Source organism: Garra rufa, chromosome 7 (genome assembly GCF_049309525.1).
Source record: "Garra rufa chromosome 7, GarRuf1.0, whole genome shotgun sequence".
Lineage (NCBI taxonomy): Eukaryota > Metazoa > Chordata > Actinopteri > Cypriniformes > Cyprinidae > Garra > Garra rufa.
Window position 1 is genome coordinate 6571674 of NC_133367.1, and position 25202 is coordinate 6596875.

A 25202-nucleotide genomic window follows, 5' to 3' on the forward strand; every position below is an offset into this window, starting at 1 on the left:
TATAGCTGTAGAGGCTGTCTTCGCCCCGGTTGTCGGACACGGTAGTTTACGGGGCCTACCCTTTCTTCTACGGTGTATGGCCCTTGCCACTGGGCGAGGAACTTGCACGCTGCATTTGGGACCAAGACCATCACCCTGTCTCCAGGCTGGAATTCCCGCGGCTGGGCCTTCCGGTTATAGTGGCGTTGCTGGGCCTGTTGGGATCTCACCAGGTGTTCCCGGACTAGTGGCATGACTCTGTCGATCTTGTTCCTCATGTCTTGCACGTGTTCGACCACGGTGCGGTAGACGGCCGGCTGCTGCTCCCAGGCCTCTCGGGCTACGTCGAGAAGTCCCCGGGTTTGGCGGCCAAACAGGAGCTCAAACGGGGTGAACCCGGTGGAGGCTTGGGGAACCTCGCGGATGCCAAACAGAACGTAGGGTAGGAGCAGGTCCCAATCCTTTTTATCTTCAGCCGCCACCCTCCGTAGCATCTGCTTCAGGGTTTGGTTGAACCTCTCGACGAGCCCGTCGGTCTGAGGATGGTAGACTGATGTTTTGATTTGTTTTACCTTCAGCAGCCGGCACAGGTCAGCCATTAGCCGGGACATGAAGGGGGTTCCCTGGTCGGTCAGAATCTCCGACGGAATGCCCACCCGGCTGGAGAGCAGGAACAGCTCACGGGCGATGGCTTTGGCTGTGCCTTGGCGAAGGGGGACTGCTTCGGGGTACCGGGTGGCATAGTCGACGATGACGAGGATATGTTCGTGTCCCCGACCAGACCTCGTCAACGGCCCCACGATGTCCATCCCGATCCGCACGAAAGGCACCCCGATGATAGGTAGGGGAATCAGCGGGCTGGGGGGAGGCTTTCGAGGCAACGTACGTTGACACTCGGGGCAGGCCTGGCAGAAGCTCTTCACCTGGGCCTCCAGCCCAGGCCAGTGGAACCTGTCGCGAATCCGTTGGATGGTGTTTTGGGCGCCCAGGTGACCGGCCATGGGGTGAGCGAGCTCCAGGACCATTTCTGTTTTCCCCTTCGGCACCACGAGCAGGCGTTTAACCTCCCCCCGTCGCTCCGCGACGCAGTACAACAGGCCGTTTTGCACGACGAAGTGTGGGAGAGGGTGAGGGGCCGGCAGAACCTCCTGGCCTTCCAGGAGGCGGACCTGGCGCCAGCAGTGTTTAAGGCGATCGTCCTCCTTCTGGGCCCTTCCAAAATCGCCTCCCCCGGTGACCTGTTGGAACACATCATGGTAGAGGTTAGTGCGTTGGGCAGCAGACTCACCCTCTCTTCCACTGTCGGATGTCATCAGGCAGGAGCGATATCCGGACCCCCGCGACAGCTGAGGCCGCGGCTTGCGGCGGGGTTGGGCAGGCTGTGCGGTCGCGGCCAAGGCGGCGTCTAGCCCCGGCCAGTCTTGGCCCAGCAACAGGGGGACCGGCAGGTCCTTTAGAACACCGACCTCCAGGGTCCACGTCTGTCCACCTTTGTGAAAGGTAAGAAAGTTGGTCGGTACCTCACGTGTATCTCCGTGGACGCAGGTGATTGGCATCACGGCTTTGGAGACCGGTCGGGGCCCGAGGGTGTCGGGCCGCACGAGGGAAACTGCACTTCCTGAGTCCAGCATAGCCCGGAAATGGCGTCCGCGGACCCTCACGGTGGCCGTCGGTGTTCCTGGGGAAGGTTTTTGGTGGATCACACAGCCTGCCATCCAAGCCTTGGCGGTGGGTGATGGTGGGTCCGTGGGCATGGGCTCGTCACGGGGGCTGGTTGGCCTGTGTACTGGTCGTGGGGTGCCCTCCGGCGGCCGTCGCTCCTGGACCACCCTCCGGGGAAAAGGCTGCGCTCGCTCCCCGGCCTCCCGATGGAAGGCAGCGTCCGCCAGCTCTACGGCCTCGATCACCTCTGCGATGGTTTTGGGCCCCCGCATGCCAGCGGCCTGCCTCATCGAGCGGGGCAGGGCCCTCAGCAGCCGGTCGACTACTACCCGTTCCGCGACTTGGACTGGGGAGGGTGAGTCTTCTAACAGCCAGTGTTCGGCCAACCGCATCAGATCAGCGGCCTGGGTGCGGACTGGCAACCGTGTTTTAAACACCCATTCATGGAAGCGTTGGGCGGCTGCGGTCGCGGAGAGCCCGAGCCGGCCCAATATCTCTTTTTTTAACTCGTTATAATTGTTTTGGGATGATGCTGGTAAGGAAAAATACGCCCGTTGTGCCTCTCCAGAGAGTAACGGTGCCAGTACTGCAGCCCAAGTACCTCTCGCCCACCCCTCGGTGCGAGCGAGTGATTCAAACATCTTAAGGTAGGCCTCAATGTCATCATGTGCGGTCAGCTTGGGTAGTAGCCGGGCAGCGGTGGCCCGTGGGTCCGGGAGAGGGACGTTCTGAGCGGCTGGCAAGCGTAGTTCGGCCAGATATCCTTGAATGTGGCTATGTTGTTCAGTCAGCAGTTCAAAACATTGCTGCTGGCGGACGCTAACCTCAGCGAGCTGTTTCACAAGATCCTCCATGTCTCTCGGGGAGGAGCGCACCTAAAAGAAAGCAGAAAATACAAACCGGAGTGGCAGGGCAAAGATGGCGGTGTAAACAAACTCTTGCTCGTTGGTGCTCTCAGGCCCGGCTCATGCCCGCATTCTCCACCACCTTGTGGCCGGGCGGAGAACAACAACAATGAGACAAGAGGTTGGTGAGCCCCGGAGGGTGGATTTATTAGATCGGCGCAGCAAAAATGAATAATACGGGTGAATGGTGAGGTGATGTCGTCGTCTTCGTGGCAGTGCGGTGAGTTCTTCCTGGTAGGTGTGTTTTCCAGTGACGGTGGCCGGTGAAGGGGTTTGTGCAGGAGCATGCTATAACCCCGGTGCGTGCAACCCGGAAGTGGGGAGCCAAGCGGTCACGGCGAGTCTGCGGGAAGAATGACACAAGATCAGGTAAGTCTCACGCTGCATCGGAGATGATTCTCAATCCTCTTGTTCTGTGAGTCTGCTTATAAAGCCGGTGGGGCCGTGACCGATTGGCTCGCGGTGAGTGGCTCCAGCTGGTGCTCGTGTGTTGCCAGGGCGACGCTGATAGATCCTCGGGACGCCCGTCACAATATATATATATATATATATACACATATGAAGTCAAAGGATACCTTGGTTTAAGGCTGCTTTGTGGCTCCTCAAACTTCTGTCAAAATATAATGCAGTATAAACAGCAGACTAAATTAAATTTTCTCAGAAATCTGTGTTGCATTTGTAAATGCTCTGTAAATGCATTCATGCACTGCATGATTTTGGAGATGTTGCATTAAATCCCGGCAAGATACCCTCCTTCCTTACTATACAAAGTGGGTATGTGTAATAAGCATGACAATACATTTTTGGCCATTATTTAATGTATGTTTGCATATTTACCATTTTAATTGTCTTTTTAAAGGCTGGAACAGAGTATTTAAGGGAGGCGTTCCATCACGTCCTGCAGTTTTGGGATAAAATCAAGCCTTCGTTATTGTGGGAGAAATTACAATAAAATGGCACAACCGTTTGTTTGCACAAAAGTTGTTGATACATGTATTTAATGACAGTACATTTCAGACATTGAGTAACTCAAGCCTGCTGCTGCTGTTTGCAGTTTCTACAGTACTTAATGCTTTTTATTCTGCTTCATCAACACAATGTCATCAGTTTACACCATTTATAATTGTATTGTCTGTACTAGTTTTAAAGCATTAGATGTTCACCACTATGAACGAGCTGTATCGAATTAAACAAATTTGGACCACTGAATCCTGATCTTAAAATACATAATATTGCTGCATAAGACCAAAATGTTTCAAAAATGCATGGCATTTAACTTTCTTAATGCACATTTTTGCAAAATAAATTGCAATATTTTTATATTTTTATAATTGCAATATATATTCACTTTACAGTAATGCACAAAGGTTAATTATTAACCAAGACAGAACTGATGGTCAGGAGTTTCTACTATATATACACATACATATTAAATATATATATATGCATGCATGCATATGTGACGTGCGGATAAAGATGAGGAAGCAAATGCAGGATGAAGTGAATAACAGTTTATTGATAAGAAGTACAAACAGAGTGATGATGGTGCGATCTCTCAGCTGGGTGACACAGGGGTTAGATGGCTGGTGATGGTGGTGAGAGAGTCCGTTGGTGCTGTGGTGAATCCAGTGCAAACACGAAGACAGCGACAACATCCACGACGGTACAATCCAAACACTCGAACCAGACAGAGCAAGACGAACCAACACAACGAGGGATCCGGGAAAACTATCAGACGAGGGAGAGAGAATGCTGTGAGTATAAATAGGCAGTGGTGATGAGAGACACCTGTGGCGGACTGATTGGCAGCTCAGCTGAGCGAGCGTGACAATCACATGACAAACGAACAAATCACAAGACCTGAGAAGACAGCGGATACATGAACCGTGACAGCATATATGTAAACTGCAACAGGTTAAAAACCAGAACACGCAACACTGTTGTTAGTCTTAAAATGTTTCACGAGTTCGCCCTTACATCTAATCTGCTTGAGCGCGCATTAAGCATATTTTGGCGTGCTGTCCGGGGGAAGGGTTCCGGGCCGGAATACAGGCCGGAACCAGAGAACTCCCCCTGCTAGTGTAGGATCGAAACAGATTAGAAGTGGGGAGTAGGGGTGGAGGAGGGATGCTAAGAAACTGTCGCTGGATGGAGGTAAGACGGCTGGTAATATATAGAGGATGCGCTGATTGAATGATTGGTTAAACAGGTTGCACCTGTGCCGAATGGGTTGATTATCTGATCGTGCTCCTCCTGAACCTTGTTTAATCAAACATCATTACAATTCATTAGCCCTGATTGCCTTGTTGGCCCTGTTAATGCTGCTCAGGACCTCAGAAAACACAGTGGACCAACACCAGCAGATGATATGGCACCCCAAACCATCACTGACTGTGGTATCTTTACACTGGATCTCAAGCAACGTGGATTCTGTGCCTCTCCTCTCTTCCTCCAGACTCTGGGGCTCTGATTTCCAAAGGAAATACAAAATTTACTTTCATCAGAGAACATAACTTTGGACCACTCAGCAGCAGTCCAGTCCTTTTTGTCTTGAGACGTTTCTGACGCTGTCTGTTGTTCAAGAGTGGCTTGACACAAGGAATGCGACAGCTGAAACCCATGTCTTGCATATGTCTGTGCGTAGCGGTTTTTGAAGCACTGACTCCAGCTGCAGTCGACTCTTTGTAAATCTCCCCCACATTTTTGAATGGGTTTTGTTCCACAATTCTCTCCAGGGTGCGGTTATCCCTATTGCTTTTACATTTTTTTTTTTCTCTACCACATCTTTTCCTTCTCATTGCCTCTAATGAGCTTGGACAGAGCTCTGTGAACAGCCAGCCTCTTTTGCAATTACCTTTTGTGTCTTTCCCTCCTTGTGCAAGGTGTCAATGGTCGTCTTTTGGACAACTGTGAAATCAGCAGTCTTCCCCATGATTGTGTAGCCTACAGAACTAGACTCAGAGACCATTTAAAGGCCTTTGCAGGTGTTTTGAGTTAATTAGCTGATTAGAGTGTGGCACCAGGTGTCTTCAATACTGAACCTTTTCACAATGTTCTAATTTTCCGAGATACTAAATTGGGATTTTCATTAGTTGTCAGTTATAATCATCAAAATTAAAAGAAATAAACATTTGAAATATATCAGTCTGTTTCACTTCTTGAATGGAATTAGTGAAATAAATTTGTGAAGTTAGTCTAATTATATGACCAGCACCTGTATGTATGTATGAGCAATGTAACATTTGGTGGTTAAACTATGTCTATTTATTATGTAAACAAGGCTTTCTATAATACTTTACTCATCTTCCAGTATCCAAATCCAACCTCATATTTTATGTAGGTTCATAAAGGTTATAGCAATACATTCTTTAAATCAGTCTTACCATTTGCTATTTAAGACAAGTCTGAGGTTATTCAAAGTTCTAAGTTATTAACGATAATTTCTAAGAATTTGAATTATTCTTATGTTTTGTCTTGAACCACATGAGTAGCCTACAAAATATTGTTAACTTTTTTCTTAAGTTAGAAAATAAGATGGAATAATTTCTTTACAAATGTTTTATGAATCCGGTCCCTGGGTCACCAGAAATTCTTCCAAAAAATATCTAATTTCTTAAGATTCTTAAAATAAACTGAGCGCCAAACCAGTCAAACTGGTCTCAACTGAAATAGTGTGCGCACTTAAGATTATTATGGTAATCTGCAGGAAGTGCAAAACGATACTTGAAGTGTGAGTTTGTCCGTGCATCTTCAGCCAGATAAAGCCTGTGATTTTCTTAAGGAAAACATTTAGATGTTCTTAAGAACATATTTGGAAACTTCTTAAATTTAAATGGATTGCACTTAGGAACATTTTATACCAACTTCTTGGATTTAATCATAAGAAATGTCTTATTTCTTAAGATGATTTTCGTGAATTCGGTTCCTCGGTTGGTATTTTCATGATTTGGTGCTTACTGAAGACAGACACAAAATGAGGTGGGTTTGTTTGTTGTTAATGTTGAATTAAAATGTTTTAGAAATGACATGCACCATGGAAACAAACCCGGACACAAAGCACCTGTGAAAACTGTTAAACCTGTTTTTCAGACCTCTTTGACATTTAGTGACTGCCTATGAATGTGTTTTAAAAAAAATTTAAACCTTTTAAGTAACAAGCTGTGTCTTCTGTTTTTTACTTTGTAATTTAAATCTGAATGTGGATTCATTTCAAATTGACCTGTGTGTAGGTTTAGGATGCTAGAAAATATTAACTCAGTTAAAAGAGAGTGTGTGTGTGTGTGTGTGTGTGTGTGTGTGTGTGTGTGTGTGTGTGTGTGTGTGTGTGTGTACCTGGTATTCATCACGTTGTGGGGACCAAATGTCCCCACAAGGATAGGAATACCAGTAGATTTTCACCTTGTGGGGACATTTCTTAGGTCCCCATGAGGAAACAGGCTTATAAATCATGCACAATGAGTTTTTTTGAGGAAGTAAAAGTGTGCACAATCTCCTGTGAGGGCTAGGTTTAGGTGTAGGGTAGGTGTAGGGCCATAGAAAGTACGGTTTGTACAGTATAAAAACCATTACGCCTATGGAATGTCCCCATAAAACATGTAAACCCAACATGTGTGTGTGTGTGTGTGTGTGTGTGTGTGTGTGTGTGTGTGTGTGTGTGTGTGTGTGTGAGTGTGTGTGTGTGTGTGTGTGTGTGTGTGTGTGTGTGTGTGTGTGTGTGTGTGTGTGTGAGTGTGTGTGAGTGTGTGAGTGTGAGTGTGTGAGTGTGTGTGTGTGTGTGTGTGTGTGTGTGTGTGTGTGTGTGTGTGAGAGAGTGAGTGAGTGAGTGAGTGTGTGTGTGTGTGTGTGTGTGTGTGTGTGTGTGTGTGTGTGTGTGTGTGTGTGTGTGTGTGTGTGTGTGTGTGTGAGAGAGTGAGTGTGTGTGTATGTGTGTGTGTGTGTGTGTGTGTGTGTGTGTGTGTGTGTGAGAGAGAGTGAGTGTGTGTGTATGTGTGTGTGTGTGTGTGTGTGTGTGTGTGTGTGTGTGTGTGAGAGAGAGTGAGTGAGTGAGTGAGTGAGTGAGTGAGTGAGTGAGTGAGTGAGTGAGTGAGTGAGTGAGTGAGTGTGTGTGTGTGTGTGTGTGTGTGTGTGTGTGTGTGTGTGTGTGTGTGTGTGTGTGTGTGAGAGTGAGTGAGTGAGTGAGTGAGTGTGTGTGTGTGTGTGTGTGTGTGTGTGTGTGTGTGTGTGTGTGTGTGTGAGAGAGAGTGAGTGTGTGTGTGTGTGTGTGTGTGTGTGTGTGTGTGTGTGTGTGTGTGTGTGTGTGTGTGTGTGAGAGTGAGTGAGTGAGTGAGTGAGTGAGTGAGTGTGTGTGTGTGTGTGTGTGTGTGTGTGTGTGTGTGTGTGTGTGTGTGTGTGTGTGTGTGTGAGAGAGAGAGAGATTTTAAATGCCTTTATCTGTTTGCACACAAGTTTACCAGAAATGAAAAACTGGACAAACTGCTCAAAGTTTACAGCACTGGAAATTCTTTTGTGCTTTTAGTATATGGTTCACAGCACATAATGCAACAGTACATGACTCATATAAATAGTATGTGTTTAAATCATTTTTAGTCAAATCATCTGAGCTTTTCCTTCTCTTGCAGTCTTAAAGGTCCCTTAAAAACCAAACTGCTTCTGCAGGAGTGCCATTTTACTTGGTCTTTAAGCGAAGAAGACTTTGTTCTCTGTGATTTACTGAATCGTTTGGAGGAACAGATTCAGCTGGAGTGTAAAGAGGCGAGAGTAACACGAGCTTACAGCAGCCTTGGATACATTCAGTATCTATATGGGAACAAGCAAGAAGCACTCGCAAACCTGCAGAAATCAGTGGAGATTGCAAAAGAACGCTACAAAGACAGTGATGAAGTTCTTATTGTTACCTATGGAGACCTTGCCTGGTTGCACTTTCATATGAATGAGTTTTCTAAATGTGAAGACTACTTGAGAAAATTAGAGTGGATAAATAGAAAGTATTTGAAAGGATGCACTTGTACTGTGGAGGTGCTCAGAGAAAAGGGTTGGGCTTTTTTAAAATTCTCTAACAAATACTCAAATGCTGCAAAGGAATGCTTTAGACGGGCCCTTGAAATGAACCCGGATGACAGTGATTTAAATGCAGGCTATGCTATTGTACTGTACCGAACAACGAAAAACATCCCTGACACTTCAGAATCACCAACAATAAAACAACTTGAACGAGCTGTACAGCTTAATCCAGAAGATGCTGTTCTACTACTACTGCTAGCCTTAAGAACACAGCATAAAGATGACAGGACAATTTCTGAAACTGCACAGAAGAAGGTGACTATGGCACTGAAGATGTCCCCTGAAAACCCACACGTCATAAGATATGCAGCACAATTTTGCCGCCAATTAGGAAACACAGACGCTGCAATTACACTACTGGAAGAAGCCCTGCAGGCTACACCAAACTCTGCCTTTATACACCATCAGCTGGCTCTGTGTTACAGAAATAAAATATACCAGGAAAAGAAACATTGGAAACATGAGTCTTATGAAATACAGCAATATCAGAATCACTGTATCAAGCATCTGGAAGATGCAGTCCGCCTAAAGCCTTCTTTCGTTATAGCCATGGCAGATTTAGCGCTGCACTACGGACAACGTCATAATTTTAATGAGGAAGACGCGAAGACGTTTTTTGATCAAGCGTTTGAAATGGCGAATAATGACAAGCAGCACCTGCCGACAGTTCATTGCTCATATGGCAATTATCAGCTCTATACCCGAAAATCTGAAGAACTGGCCATCTATCATTTTATGCAAGGTCTGAGGCTGCAGCCGAAATCAGACCCAGGTAAGATGTGTGAGAAGAAACTGGAAAAAGTGATTGATCGTCGTATTACTAGGCTGAAAAACCCGGAAGACAGGATGGTGTGTGGCATAAAGGGATTCATTCATGAAGTGAAAGGTGAAAAACTCAAGGCTGAAGAGTTTTATGAGAAAGCCCTAAAAAATGGATTGGATTTCGGTAAATGCATACTTTTTAAATTCTCTTAATTATTTTTTTTTCCATTGGATATAAATTAATATTTGATATGTTGGATTACTTGAAATACACTGGTCACCAAATTATGACAACTACTTGTTGATAACAACTTTATCACTTTGGAAACAGCCTAAAATGTCTTATTCTAATTGACTATTGATTCAATATAAGAATTTGACGCAAAAGATAATACACACTTGTAGAAAAAAGAATGGATTTATAAAGGTTAAAAAAAAAAAAATGCCCATAAACCATAAAAATCATTTAAACTTGTTGGAAAATATTCATTTCTGTTACTGCTGTGAACTGACCACACTAAATAGGAAGAATATCGAAAACTTTAGGAGTCAGCTGTCCACAGTAATCCTGCATTCTAATCCTGATTAGGTGTGGGCGGGGCTAAACAGGCAGTGATGTAGAAGCAGGCGTTGATTTTCTTCTGCGGATTTGGTCATAGAGTGGCACATTCCTCAGCCGTCGTTTTGGCAGATTGGCTTCAATATAAGCTGTTTTTTGTGACTAACAAGAAAGTTTTGAGTTTTGAAACTTACAGGATGTAAGTACAATATAGTACAATAACTCAAACTGATAACTCTCTTTCTGGAAAACGTAATATTTGATTCAAATGAATTATTATACAACAAATACATATTTAATTGCTGGAAGTGGGACTAAATGACTAACACTGTTACTGCATTCCTGACATGGGTTACACTCACAGTCACCTCTCTGATACCAAAGACAGACCTTGCTTTTAACATTAATACCAAAACAGGTACATTTATTTCGAGAGAACTTGTGATTGTGTATTCATTGTACACGGCGAAGATTGGAAATCCACCCTTTCAGTATTTATGTCAGGACTTTCACCTAGTAATTCCAAAATATAAAGACTCTTCTGCTATATATACATTTTTAACCATAGAAATGTTGAATAACAGTTTTATTGGGACAGACTATACCCTCTCTGTAAAAATGTACAATGTGTAATTCATTGGTTCCTCAAAAAAATAAAAAAATAATAATAATAATAATAAATAAATAGGTTTACTTGTTAGCATGCAGTGGTTTATTCAGATAAAACACTGCGTTGATTTACATAATAGTTCAACTATTTCCTCTATTAAATATTGTCCAGGTCAAACCCAAACAACTGACCCTTGTTTATAAAGTCAATTGTCCTAAACCCTTTTGTTCAGTATTTATGATTGCTAAATCCATTGCATAATAATTTTTTCAATATTGTTATTAGAATATCATTCCACTGTAAAATATATTGTTTATTAAGGCTGACCTTCTTTATTAATGATACAGTTATTTGTGCAAAAAATGAAATTTAATAAAAAATTGCATGCAAAAAAGCATGCATCAGTGTAGGCAAAGTAAACAATTTAGACATTTACATTAACATTGTCATGTTTTTATTTGTATGCAATTATCATATATCCAAGATATCTCCAATGTGTAGAGAGATATTTAACTTGGCTATAAAAAACAATCAGGTTAAACTCAGTAACATCAGCTTTATACTGCTTTTTTTTCTCAAAATAGGTGAAAGCCCTCTTCTTACAGAGATGAGAATTTGGCTCATGAGTTTCAGGGAAACAGAAAAATGTGTTTTAAACCTGGTTTTTGATGGAGGACATTATGATGAAGTTGACAGTGGTAGGATTAAGACTTACAAAGGCACAATGAACAAGAAGACTGTGCACTTGGCTGATATTGATATTTGCAATGCCAAGAAAATTCTAAGATGGGAAAAACCTATTCTTGGGCCTCATGCCATTCTGCTTGCATTTACTCTACATGATGACAGTTTCACAAACCAGACCAAAGAGATTCTTGAAAATTTAGAGTTTCTTGGAGAGAAATTCTGGAATCATGTCACTATAGTATTTATAGAGGGAGACTGTGGTATAAGTAAGTATACTGGAGCTCAGAGAAGCGTAATGGACTGGCTTCTTAAAAAATGTGGACACAAATCATACATCTGTGGCTCAGCACCAGAAATTACAGAAAGGAGAGAGCTTTCAGAGAGGATACAGAGGATGATCAGGAGAAATAATTCAATGCATCTGGTATTACCAGACATTTTAGACGGAGATTCTCAATCCCCTTCAGACATTTTACGAGTAAGTCACTGATTCATTTTACGATGATCTCTTTAAAAATATAAATGTGTAGTTTGACAATACAATTTCAATTCACTTAAATTCTTTGTATGTTTCACAGAAGCTAGATCTGAAAGATTATTTGTTCACTCCTGAGGTCATCATTCAAGAAGGGCAAAGTAAATACAGGTATTGTGTCAACAAACAGGTGAAGAAAGATCATTGACTGTATTAGTTTGCATTCTTATTTGACATCTCTTTGAAATCAAACAGGTTACAGTGCAGTCATGCAGGCTGGTACCATTGCGAGTTTACACAGATTGGTTTTAACATGGAGGGGGAAGGAGAGGTGGTGTACAGAACTGATCTCCAGGACAGCGACTGTCCAGTCCCTGCCAACCATTACCAAGCAGGACCCATGTATGATATTAAATGTGTTCGGGGTGAGCTGTCTCAACTCAGACTACCTCACTGTGAGACCTCCATTGGTGAGTTGGCAGTCTTATGAACAATGTGACCCTGGACCACAAAACCAGTCTTAAGTCGCTGGGGTATATTTGTAGCAATAGCCAAAAATACATGGTATGGGTCAAAATTATTTATTTTTCTTTTATGCCAAAAATCATTAGGAAATTAAGCAAAGCAATTAAGCATGTTCCATGAAGATTTTTTGTAAAATTCCTACTATAAATATATCAAAATGTAATTTGATTAGTAATATGCATTGTTAAGAACTTAATTTGGACAACTTTAAAATTGATTTTCTCAGTATTTTGATTTTTTTGCACCCTCAGATTCCAGATTTTCAAATAGATGTATCTCGACCAAATATTGTCCTATCCTAACAAACCATATACCAATAGAAAGCTTATTTATTGAGCTTTCATATGATCTATACATCTCAGTTTTGTAAAATGTAACCTTATGACTGGTTTTGTGGTCCAGGGTAACATATGACCGTTACTGAAATTTTATCTGTCAATAGTACAAAGCGCAAAGTGATACAGCAAAAACTTTTTTGTTTTTATCTCAGAGGATGCCTGCCACTTCATGTCAGTTATACACTACTCTAATCAGATTGTTGATATTCTGAAACCTCAGGATATCACAAGCACACACGTGACAGTGAGCATCACAGGAACATCAAAGTTTCGTCTTTCCAAAGTGGCAAACTGGTTTACTGATCGTTGGCATAAGATATCTGGCCAGGTGATGCTATTCTACATAAAGCGAACACACAGGCTGCATGTATTTCTTAAGGCATGCAACGTGGACCCCAGAGAAGTAAATTTTAAATAATTTTGTGTTTATGCAATTTCACCATATTTTGGCTGACCTTTATAAACAACCTTACCTTTTTTTTTTTCTTCCAGGTGAAAAAAGATATGGAGGATTACACATTAATCCAAACCTCTTGTCAATGCGACCTCAAAAATAAACAACAGTACAGCATGTCCTGTGATTCTGTTGAACAGCATGGGTGCTCAGAGAGGCTACTTTCAGAGGTAGAACCACCGGTTAGTATGGATTAGTTTTTATTTATTTTTTTTAAAGGATTTCACTTTTGTTTATCTACCCTTGTCATTTTGGTTGCTTATGATTACTTACAAATTGTAAACGTCTCCACAGAAATCTCTGTAATCTCTTTTTTTCACGTATTTATGATTTTTAAAATAATTGAAAAGCATGTCTGTGACATGTATGTTAACTAACAGACAAGGGGACTGGATACAAATCAAGTTTTTAAAACAAACAAGACACTAAAAATACAAGAAAGAATAAAAACATAAACAAGAACTTGAACTGAGAACACCAACTTAAACCATAGATGACAACCAAGACCTATCAAATTTCAGTGGGACTCAAGGGCTACAAGGGGTAAATGAGAGAAATAAGGAATATACAATCTGACTACAAAACTAAAACACTAAAATATTTTAAAATCAAAATTTGAACATAAATGCAAAGACCAGTCACATGTTTAGTCACACTTATTGACTCTTCATTAATAGGCTTACTATTTCCCCAATGATAAAACTCGTAAAAACAAATCATTTTTTCTAATATGTACTGTAGTCACATATAGTTATGCATTTTAATCACACGTATCCCTCTCTTTCATTTGCAAGGACACAAAATTACAATTTAATAAACAATGGAAACATCACTATCCAACATTTGATATAAAGTTGCCAGATGGTGTGATGAAGGTGAAACTACAGCTCAAAAAGAAAAAACCCTATAACGGAGCGTTCAAAGAAGTATGGAGACGTAACATAACACTGACAGGTAAGACTTACTTTTGTGGAAGTAAATATCTGACACGACAACAATTCACATTTTATGTGTTCAGTTCAGACTGCAACAGTTTCCTTTGTGCTGATTTAGCAAATAAGCTTTGCACAATGTAAAATATGCATTAATTGTTTAAGGATTTTACTGATCTTTTACAGGTAATGAATATTATTAGAATATCACGGGAAAGTCCATTTATTTCAATAATTTGTGTCAGAAAGTGAAACTTGTATGTTATATTAGTTCACTACACAAAGTTACATATATATTTCAAGCCTCTGTTAAAAAAAAAAATTCCAGTATTTCACAAAATTAGAATATCATGACAAAGTTCAACATTGTAGGCTCTCTGTGTCCCAATCTAGTCAGCTAATTAATGCAAAACACCTGCAAAGGTTTCCTCAGCCTTTAAATTGTCTCAGTCTGGCTTAGTAGGCTTCACAATCATGGGGAAGACTGCTGACTTGGCAGTTTTGCAGAAGACCATCATTGACACCCTCCATAAGGAGGAAAAGTCTCAAAAGGCAATTGCAAAAGAAGCTGGATGCTCACAGAGGGCAGTATGGAAGTATATTAACAGAGTGTTAAGAGGAAGGGAAAAGTGTGGCCGGAAAAGGTGCACAAGTGACAGGGATGACCGTAGCCTTGAGAGGATTGTCAAGCAAGGGCGGTTCAGAAATCTGGGGGAGCTTCATAAGAAGTGGACTGAGGCTGGTGACAGTGCTTCAAGAAGCACATACAGATGTCTGCATGACATGAGCTACAGCTGGAGAATTCACTCCTGAACCAAAAACAACATCAGAAGCGTCTGTGCTGGGCTAAGGAGAAAAAGTACTGGTCTGTTGCCCAGTGGTCCCAAGTCCTGTTTTCAGATGAAAGCAAATGTTGCATTTCATTTGGAAATCAAGGTCCCAGAGTCTGGAGGAAGACCGGAAAGGCACAAAAGTCAAGCTGCTTAAAGTCCAGTGTGAAGTTTCCACAGTCAGTGATGGTTTGGGGAGCATGGCATCTGCTGCTGTGGGTCCATTGTCTTTTATCAAGTCCACAGTCAACACAGCTGTCTGCCAGGGAATTTAAGAGCACTTCATGCTTCCTGCTGCCGACAAGCTTTTTGGAGATGATGATTTTATTTTCCAGCAGGATTTGGCACCTGCCCACAAAGCCAAAACTAGCAGTACCTGGTTTAATAACCATGCAATAACAGTACTTTATTGGCCGGTAAACTTGCCTGACTTAAACCCCATTGGAAATCTATGGGGTATTGTCAAAAGGAAGATGAGGGAACAGAGACCCCGAAATGCAGATGAGCTGAAGGCCAATATCAAAGCAACTTGGGCTCCATAACACCTCAACTGTGTCAAAGGCTGATCGCCTCCATGCCACGCCGCCTTGATGCTGGAATTAGTGGAAAAGGAGGCCCAAAAAAGTACAGAAGGCATAATACAGTACATTAACACACTTTTCAGAAGGCCAACATGTGTTTAAGATCCTTTTTTTATTGTTCACATGAAATATTCAAATTTTTTGAAATACTGGATTTTTTTTTTGTCTTTAAACCATAATCATCAAAATTGAAACAAATAAACATTTGAAATATTTCACTTTGTGTGTAGTGAACTAATATAACACAAAGTTTCCCAATTTGAAAAAAAAATTGAAATAAATGGACTTTCCCTCGATATTCTAACTTTTTGGCACATACCTGTAAATCAAGTAATTTATCTGGTTAACCTTAAAGGAGTTAAAAATGAAACCAACTTCACATCTACAGACTATACAGCAGAAAGCGGAAGACAAAGCCTATCAACTGATGAGCAGTGTAAGCACATAACCTTAACCTAATGTCACGTTGGAGTGATGCTGAGAGATGAGGTCTGGGTCCAAGTGCAGGTAAGGAAGTTTTAATAACAAAATAGAAAAATAAACAGAACAAAAGGCCAACATGGCACAACACAACTTGAAACAACACAAAATAAACAGAACTGAAAACACGGTCAAAGATCCAGGAGCCAGAAACACAGAGACAGACATACGAAGACAACGCAGACAGGATGATTAGTGGGGAATGAGAGTTCTTATAGTCCATATAATAGTGAACAGGTGTGGGTTAGATGAGTGCTAACGATCACAGACAGGTAGGGGTGTGACGAGATCTCGTGGCACGAGATCTCGCGAGACTCCGATGTGTCCCGCGAGATCTGACTGGTCTCGCGAGAAGGTGACGATATCATGGCAAAACATTTTGCAATGTTTACATTAGGGCTGCATGACTAATAGTTATATAAATCTCACGATCTCTATTTAAACACCCATGCGATCTTATTCATGAATGACAACATTCAGAATTGTCTATTACAACTGTTTCAGGCGCTCCACTGACGCTTACCATGTGAAGGTTATTGAAGACATTCAAATCTGCATTCTTACTGCTGCAGCTTCAGAAAGCAACACAAACAGTCTTTTTAACCACATAATCATCATTGTGTCTTTGTTACAGACATTTAAATAACATAAGTACTGGGATAAAAGCTTATAGTTTGGATATAAACACTTATTTTCTACAGTAGCGATCAAAAACGAAAGTATAACACGTCTGTAGAGCAACGTTTATTCTCTTCACCAGGAGAGGGCGACAACTGCACGTTTAAAAAAAGTATTTGCCATTGAATTAAACATTCAAGAGATTCCAATAGTGAAAGTCTTTATTAATTGAGACACGGGCTCCTTCATTTTTTTTAGTTTTTTTTTTTTTTTCTGACTTAAGCAATGAACATCATTTCAGAACCACTAGTAAATTATGTAATTTTGTTTAATTTTCTAATCCTTTTTTTTCTTCAGAATCGTGATCTCCAGTTTATAAAAGAAAATAGTTTTTCAGTTTACCCAGAATCATGCAGCATTTTTATTACTGCATATAATTCATTAAAATATAAGTTTAATTTCATTAGTACAAGTTCATATCAAAATGCACCTACATTTATTTTATTTTATTTGCATTTTGTGTTTTTTGTTGAATAAAATACTATTGTCCCCTATATATTTCATCATTGAGGATTTATTTTAAAAAGTTAAAAAATCTCGTCTCGTCTCGTTCTCGTGAGCCCAAAATCTCGTCTCGTCTCGTCTCGTGAAATAAGCGTCTCGTCACACTCCTACAGACAGGTGTATACAATCAGGGAAGTGCAGTGCAAGGGAAAGGGAAACAGCGACCTCAGGTGGCTGAGGGAACCCACAGCCCAGAGTCATGACACCTAAACTTAGCCTAGCCATTTTATTTACACTAGAATCAGTTAGTAGCCTGTAGATAGTGCATCAAATTATTAGCTGCTTGCAAACATTTGAATATACTGTACAAATAAACTGTGTTCATGTCTACATTCTAGGTTTATCCTTTCTGAAAAACAACAGAACTCAGCTTATCCGAAGGGTGAGAAATGTTCAAGCCATTTTAGATCACTATAATGGCATCATTGCCAAGGAACTGATAAGTGAAATCAGAGGAATGAAAACTACTCAGGAAAAAATGAGGAACATTTTTGATATCATAGAATCACAAGGCCGTTTATCAGAATTGACATTTTTCAAATGTCTTTGCAAGGAAGAAAAATTTCTTATGAAAAATATGGTAAAAGGGGTGATCAACAATATCGACCATTTTTTTTGCTGACCAATATTCTTTTGATCTGATATGATCTAATGTAGGGACCTGCAATAATATGGTTTGACCAGTGTGGCACTGTATCATAAAAAAGTTTAACTTATGTTCAAACTCCTGCTGTTGAATTTGGGCTGTACATATATTGTGAAATTACTGAAATGTGACAATGTTTAGATTGTGCTGATTATGAATTCTTGTGTTTGTCCAATTTATGATCACCTCTAAATTACCAGTAAATAATATATTTTCAGAGGTAAAAATGAAATTTTAAAATGTAATATATTTTATTTCTCATTTCACTTCAATATGGAGCAAATGGTGTATAAAGGGCTGAGAATTCGTTTTTTATAGCAATTTGGTTTGGTGTTGTTTTGCATTAATATTTGTAATTCAAAAACAACTATTGTGGGAATTTTATCAAATGTGGTTTATTTGGGTTCTTTTTGAGGTTTGATGGATAATTAATTAATCCAAATGTTTGTTGACTGTCCAATAACTCTGTGCTTTTTTTTTTTTTTTTTTTTTTTTTTTTAATGGCTTTAACCCTTCAACCTTTTTGTTATGGTAAGTAATATGTATGTCATGGTCTGTATGTCAGGGGTGTTTCCACCTAGGAGGCAAGCGAGGTAGTTTCTCCTCAATATTGGATGAGAAAAAAAATCGTAGTACAAAAATAAAACATTTTAAATAAAAATATTTTAAAACATAACATTCAAAAGTGTATAAATCACGTGTTTTTCTAAAGAAACATTGTCTAACAACACCACCATCAGGTAAAGTTATAGGAGTCCACGTCTCTCTCACCTCCCCTGAGCCCATTGAGTTTTAACCAACAGACTCACTAAAGCTTGCTGTGAGTTTGGTGGGGGGTAATTGAGAATGAAGGGGGAAAGTCACATAAGATGAGGCAGTGACTCCATCACAATATGATTGGATATGACTGGTTATGTTTGGTTGCAATTTGTTCATGCAATAAATCCTGTCTTTTTGTGTTTGTGCACATTCTGCATTCACAAATCAGTCTGAATTAACAATATAATACACTGTAAAAAAAAAAAGCCGTAAAATTTACGGGAAAACCCTGGCAGCTGTGGTTACCAGAGTTTTACTGTAAAAAATACGGTAGTAATGTTTTACATTTTACGGTTTTCACTTAAATATACAGGTAAATACCGTAATTTCTGATTTTTTTTTTAATTTATTTTTTTACTGATATAATGGTGATGTACCAACCTTTTGAAGTACTGAAATCTGTTTTGTACCTTTGCAATACACTGATAACCACCAAAAGCAGGTGGTGATGACAACATTATATGATCAACCAAATATGAAACGTATGGCTACAAATGGGCGTAACAATATTTGTCAGGGTTTCGCTGTCCAAGATGCCTTTTCTGAATTTGGAATTTCAATAGACTATGATTGTGTAATATTTAAACAATTTTTCTCCACATAATAAACCCCTGTGGAACAACAGATGTTTTCTTAGTACTTCAAAATCCTTATTGGAATATTGGCAATATCACATTTTTTGTGCTCCTTCTCTTTTTCCCCTGCTCTTCATAAAGTTTATTCTCTCCCTATTTATGCCAACCTTAAATGTTACCAGATTTGTCATATTAAAAAATTATTTAAAAGCAATATTTGAAACAGCGGCATTTTTCTTTTGTTGTTTTTGATATTCTTCGATGAATATAAAGACCCAAAGAGCTGAAATAAAAAGCTTTTGTGACATTATACACTATAACATACAAAAGTCAAATAAACAAAAATATTCTACTTTTTCAATGTAATAATAATAATTCATTTTTTAGCAGCAAATCAGAATATTAGAATGATTTCTGAAGGATCATGTGACTAATGTAATGCTAAAAATTCAGCTTTGAAATCACAGGAATAAACAACAGTTTAAAACATATTCAAATAGAAAACAGTTATTTTAAATAGTAAAAATATTTAAATGCCATTGTTAATTTCTGACAGGAAAGAAAACAAGGCTGTGAGGGACAGATGTAAGTGCTTTCAATGGATTGTTCAACTAATGAAGCGTATTTCAAGGAAAAAGAAAGTAGACAAAACACTCTGGAACAAAAGTGAAAGTTGTCAAATGTATGTGATCTGAAACAGTGCGTGCAAAGACTTGTAAAAACTGTATCCACCTTATTTTTTCCGTAAGTGTGGCTGTGGCCATATGTAAATTTCATAGGTCTTGCTTTCGGTCTTATCTGCGTCCAGCTCTTTTTTAGCTGTACAAAAGCTTGTTTTGCTCCTGGATATTGCAAATTGGTGTCTTACAATATTATTTTAATGTATTTAACGAGTTTGTAGGGCAAACAGTTTTACCGTTTACTGCACTTTGTTATCCTTCTTATTAGTTCCCTGGAGCCTAATGAACTGTAAGCCTCACCCATAGGCTTATAATTTCTCATTTTTCATCCATGTTAAAATCAACGAGACATCTAACTTAACCATCCATCCTGTAATAAATAAAAAACTTTTATTGAGAATTTGACTATTAAAATACAGTAGTCCTAGGACAAAACATTACAAACAAATGTAGAAGGCTCTCTGTAACGGAGTGAGTCTGGACGACTGAGGTGTGGATCCAAATGCAACCTTTATTGATAGATGTAGTCACAAAAGGCAGGGTCAGAGACAGCAAACAGAAACATCCAAGATAATCCATAAGAGTAATCCAATAAATGGGCGTAAGCTCGGGCAGGCAGCAACTTTTCAAAGTATTTTCCATTGAAAGAAGTGTGCTATGCAGAGTTGCAGACAGATTGCTGGATTCACAGAGTAAGCATCTAATACCTTGATACATGTAACTCCACTGTAAACGTAAAGGTAATTTTTTTAAAACTTAGATTTATACATCGTCATTTTTTGAAAAGGTGATTAATTCAATTTTGTCCGCTACTGTAGACAACAGTGTTTATTTCCGAACTATAAACTTTGAATGTAACACAGAAATAGCGATACAAAAGCCTGTGTAAAGATGTTTCATATGCATTAAACTGTTCTCTCTGGGCAGCGCGAAGGCAGATTTAAAAGTCACATTGTGACCCAAGGTTTTAACAGACATGGCTAAATCCTGTCATTAAGGAACAAGGTTGCATGGGTGATTGGATCTGTTCGCGAGCCGGCCATTTATTTAAGTATTGAAACACATCAAAAGAGGGCTACGCCACTGTATCAACACATTGTTAAAACTCTTTTAAAACATTAAATGAATATTTGTGAGTTTCCTGTTGAGTGTTCAAGCAACCTAGAATTGGTGTGTGCTCCCTGAGCTATTTTAACCAATTTCAGCGGATACAACTAAGTTAAGCTTACAGTATGAATGCTAATATCTCCTCACAATTTTGTTGGGTTGTTTACTCAACGGCATACAGCCATTGTTTTGCCAGGGCTAAATAGAAAATCACATAATATTTTACATTGTTCTGTTTTGCCTTCAAAAGTATGTCTTTTGTTAAGTATTTTTTATTTTATTTTATGTGGCTAAATGTGGTGGCGTGTGGTGGAGACAGGAGAAAACTGCATTAAGGCTTTAAAGGGATAGATCACCCAAAAATGAAAATGTGATGTTTATCTGCTTACCCCAAGGGAATTTAAGATGTAGGTGACTTTGTTTCCTAAGCAGAACTCAAACAAAGATTTTTTACTCAAACCGCTGCAGTCTGTTATAATGTATTATCATGGAAGTGGATGGGCACCAAACTGTTAAAAGTAAAAAAAACATGCACAGACAAATCCAAATTACACCCTGCTTCTCGTGACGATACATTGATGTCCTAAGACACGAAATGATTGTTTTTTTGTGAGAAACTGAATACCATAATTTACCTCTGATACACAGCAATGTCCATTTCTCCTGAGCACGAGCTCATCATCGGGCTGGTGTAGTATACGCAAACGCCGGAAGCGATCTGTCGCATGTATACAACACTCATTGTTTACACAGTGCACAGAGATTGTGGGTATAGAGGCTATACAAAACGGTAATTACTTTGCGCTTATCCAGATTTGTTTAAAATGATTTAAAGGTAAAAGATTGATTGTTTGCGTAAAACCATCCAGGACTGTTGACTGTTCACCAATTTCCTCTTCCGGCATTTGTGTATACTACGCCAGAGCGCGTACAGGTGTAACGAACCGGATGATGAGCTCGTGCTCAGGACAGATGGACATTGGTGTGCATCAAATGTAAAAAATTAAATAAATACTGTTCAGTTTCTCGCAAAAACCAATCGTTTTGTGTCGCACGAGCCGCAAGGTGTAATTTGGATTTGTCTGTGCATGTTTTTTTTTTTTATTATTGTTTTTTTACTTTTAAAGGCATCCACTGCCATTATTTACAAACTGCACCAGTTTTCATAAAAAAATGTTGCTTGTGTTCTGCTGAAGAAACAAAGTCACCTACATCTTGGATGCCCTGGGGGTAAGCAGATAAACATCACATTTTCATTTTTTGGTGAAGTATCCCATTAAGTGAAGAATGAAAACTATATCAATAATGTGTTATGTGCACTTAATGTACTTCATCACTGCAATGCTTAAAACCTCCCAGGGCAGAGGTCTCAAAGTCAATTCCTGGAGGGCCACAGCTCTGCAGAGATTAGCTCCAACCAGCTCCAACTCACACCTGCTTGGAGTTTCTAGTAATCCTAAAGACCTTGATTATCTGGATCAGGTGTGTTTGATTAGGGTTGGAGCGAAAATGTGCAGAGCTGTGGCCCTCCAGGAATTGAGTTTGAGACCATTGTCCCAGGGCCATCTAATAGTTCAGAACAACTGCTGCCGCGCTTCCAACAACCATACCATGACTTGACCGCAAGTACACGATTAGACAAGCAACAAAAAAGTGCGACTGATGAGACAAACGGCTGGATTGCCCGGAAGCACCTCAGTCTCGTGGAATCAAGTGCTGATCTAATTAGTTTGATTATTTCTTAATTTAGTTATAAAAGCACATTTTAGTTCAATTTCATGGTGTCTCAAAATAGCACAGTTGAGTACACTTAGATGGTATTAAGTTTATCTTAAAATATACTTAATACTATTTTTAGTACATTAAGTACAAAATTAGTGTGCGAAAATAAAGCACTTTTAGTACATTACTGAAAAGTGTACTAAGTATACTTAAATAAAGTGTATTTTAGTGCACTTTTTTTAACCTGGGGTTGCTGCTCCCTCTGCAAAGTACTGTTTTGCTGGGCGGACTCTAAGCGTTTTCCTTGATTTTCCATTGCCATAGTCTTGTTTCTTGGTCATAGTCTGTTTTTGCCATTGCCATAGTTTTACCTTGTTTCACTGTTTATTTGTTACTTTTGGGCTGCCCTCTCTGGTTTTGGACTCTGCCTGTGTTTTTGTGGATTACGCTATTGTCTTGCCTCCGTCACACTGTTTGTTTGGATATTGACCCTGCCTGTTTGACTACGATCTGTTTATTTAAGCTCGCGATTGGATCTCACACGCTGTCGTTGAGTCCTGCGTTACAGAAAAACACTTAACATACCTAAAGTTGTTCCAAAATCAGACATTTAATATGCGCATCGTATAGTACAATAAAAAAATATGGTAAGTGCCTAAAAAAACACACAACTATTCTTCAAGTCTGAAATGAAGATCTTCTTACTCTCTCCTTTAGTTTCTGATTATATTCATACCACTTTGCATTTTCTTTTTTCTTGCTATATTTTTCCTTCTCTTCTTTCTTGCTTGGTCCTTTATGTGTTTAATGTTTATTTTATATTGTTCTCCTCTTTCTCTCTCTGTCGTGATTGTCTCTTTCTTCCTCCATTTTCATGTTCATTCTTTCTATCTCTTGTTCAAGTTTCTGATAATATCCATCCCATTTTTTCTTTTCTATCTTTCTCCTCTCATCCTCTTCTTCTCTTCTCTTTCTTCCTTCCTTTATCTCTTGTTGAAGTCTCTGATTATATTCATTCCACATTTCCTGTTCTTTCTTTTTCCATTTCTCCTCCTCTTCTTCTCTTTGTCTTTCCTGTTGTTTCTGTTTCTCCCATTCCTCTCGTTCTCTCTTCAGCTCCTCTCGTATCTTTCTCTCTTGCTCCTCTCTTTCTTTAATGTCTCTTGTATAGTATTCTTCTCTCTCTCTAAATTCTTCTTCTCTTCTCTTTCTATCTTTCTCATGATTCTGTCTTTCATCTTCCATCTTTATCTTCATCTTCTTTTTCTCTTCTTTATGTTTGTTCATCAGTTCTTCTTTTTCTCTTATTACTTGCTCCACTTCCTCCATCAGTATCTTCATCTGTTGTTCTTGTTTTTCTCTCTCCATCTCTCTGAACATCTTGCATGAGTAGTAACTCCCTCCGTTTGCTTTCACCATGTTGTCTATCTTCTGCAGTAGATCAGTCACCTGTGTTCGGTCTCCAGTCTCTTTATTATTGAACACATGGAATCTGTTTCCACACACTTCAATCAGCTGATTCAGAGCAGATCCAGATTTTCCCAGAAACTGTTCAATGGTTTTGTTCTGCAGAAAGTCTCCTCTGGTGAAGAGCACCATGGTGTACATTAAGGAGTTTTCACCAAATGTGCTTTGGATGATCTTCACTGATTTTGCTTCTTCTTGAGTGAATCGTCCCAGAGGAATCATTAAGAGAAACACATGTGGTCCAGGCATGATCATGGAGATGCAGTTGCTCATTTCTCTCTGGATCTCCTCATTAGTCAGATCAGTATCAAACAGTCCTGGAGTGTCGATCACAGTAATGTGTCTGCTGTTGATTTCATCTGTCTCTTTCAGACACTCTTTAGTAACAGATGTTTGAGAAATGTCTGATATAAACACTTCTCTTCGTAAGATGGTGTTTCCAGTTGAACTCTTTCCAGCTCCAGTTTTTCCCAGCAGCACAATCCTCAGATCATCTTCTCTATCTCTTGAATCTAAAGATAGATAAAAATCAAAAACAAAAATTGATAACAATTTATTGAATTCCAAGTGAAGATTGTCAATGATCAGGTCATCCGAGAATATTGTGTGTAATTTATACTGAATCATCAAGCGTTGCTCAGATATTTTCTTCTGGACTTTGTGTATAATGTTATTATTTTGTCTCGCAAATCTGTGTAGACTTTAGAAATCATGAAAACTGTTTAATCCACACAGATTTTCTGATCATTACCTTGTGACTGAAACCATGTCTCCAATGAATGGACTCTCCTCTTCATCTCTTCGAATTCCTTTAGTTTTTCCATCTGTGTCTCCATCAATGTCTCTGTGGAGAAACAAACACCACTATTTTCCTCAACCATCTGCTCCAGTTTCTCCATCAACACAGACACTTGTGTGTTCAGGTCAATGAACTGATGTCTTCCTCCAAATCTCTCAATGACAGACTGTGTTTCTTCATTTAGTTCTGCTGTCTGATGCTCTGAATTCTGCTTTATGAGGATCATGATGTGTTTGTTGATTCTTGAGCTGAATATCCTCTGGATCTCCTCTAGTTCTGCTCTGTCTTCATTATTAAGTGGAGCATCAGGAATGATGAGGATGAAAACATGAACTCCAGGATGACAGAGAGACACACAGCGGTGAG

At 39.9% G+C, this 25202-nt stretch overlaps 1 protein-coding gene and 1 pseudogene across 1 annotated transcript; one reads left to right on the plus strand and one right to left on the minus strand.

The window, feature by feature from the left end:
• The first annotated feature begins 1847 nt into the window (after positions 1 to 1847).
• Positions 1848 to 18463, plus strand: LOC141337875 (uncharacterized). Its single transcript, XM_073843454.1, has 10 exons — positions 1848 to 1996; positions 2429 to 2671; positions 8165 to 9552; positions 11122 to 11702; positions 11803 to 11870; positions 11955 to 12169; positions 12715 to 12965; positions 13055 to 13198; positions 13811 to 13970; positions 18408 to 18463. The coding sequence occupies exons 1-10, from the start codon at positions 1848 to 1850 to the stop codon at positions 18461 to 18463; spliced, it is 3255 nt and encodes a 1084-aa protein (XP_073699555.1).
• Positions 18464 to 23682: 5219 nt separating this feature from the next.
• Positions 23683 to 25202, minus strand: LOC141337876 (GTPase IMAP family member 9-like; annotated as a pseudogene).

Coding starts and splice junctions, on each gene's coding strand:
- LOC141337875 (XM_073843454.1), top strand. CDS start 1,848: ATGGAAGGCAGCGTCCGCCAGCTCTACGGCCTCGATCACCTCTGCGAT. Junction 13,199..13,810: donor TTTCAGAGGTAGAACCACCG/GTTAGTATGGAT, acceptor TTCATTTGCAAG/GACACAAAATTACAATTTAA. Junction 13,971..18,407: donor ACGTAACATAACACTGACAG/GTAAGACTTACT, acceptor CACCACCATCAG/GTAAAGTTATAGGAGTCCAC.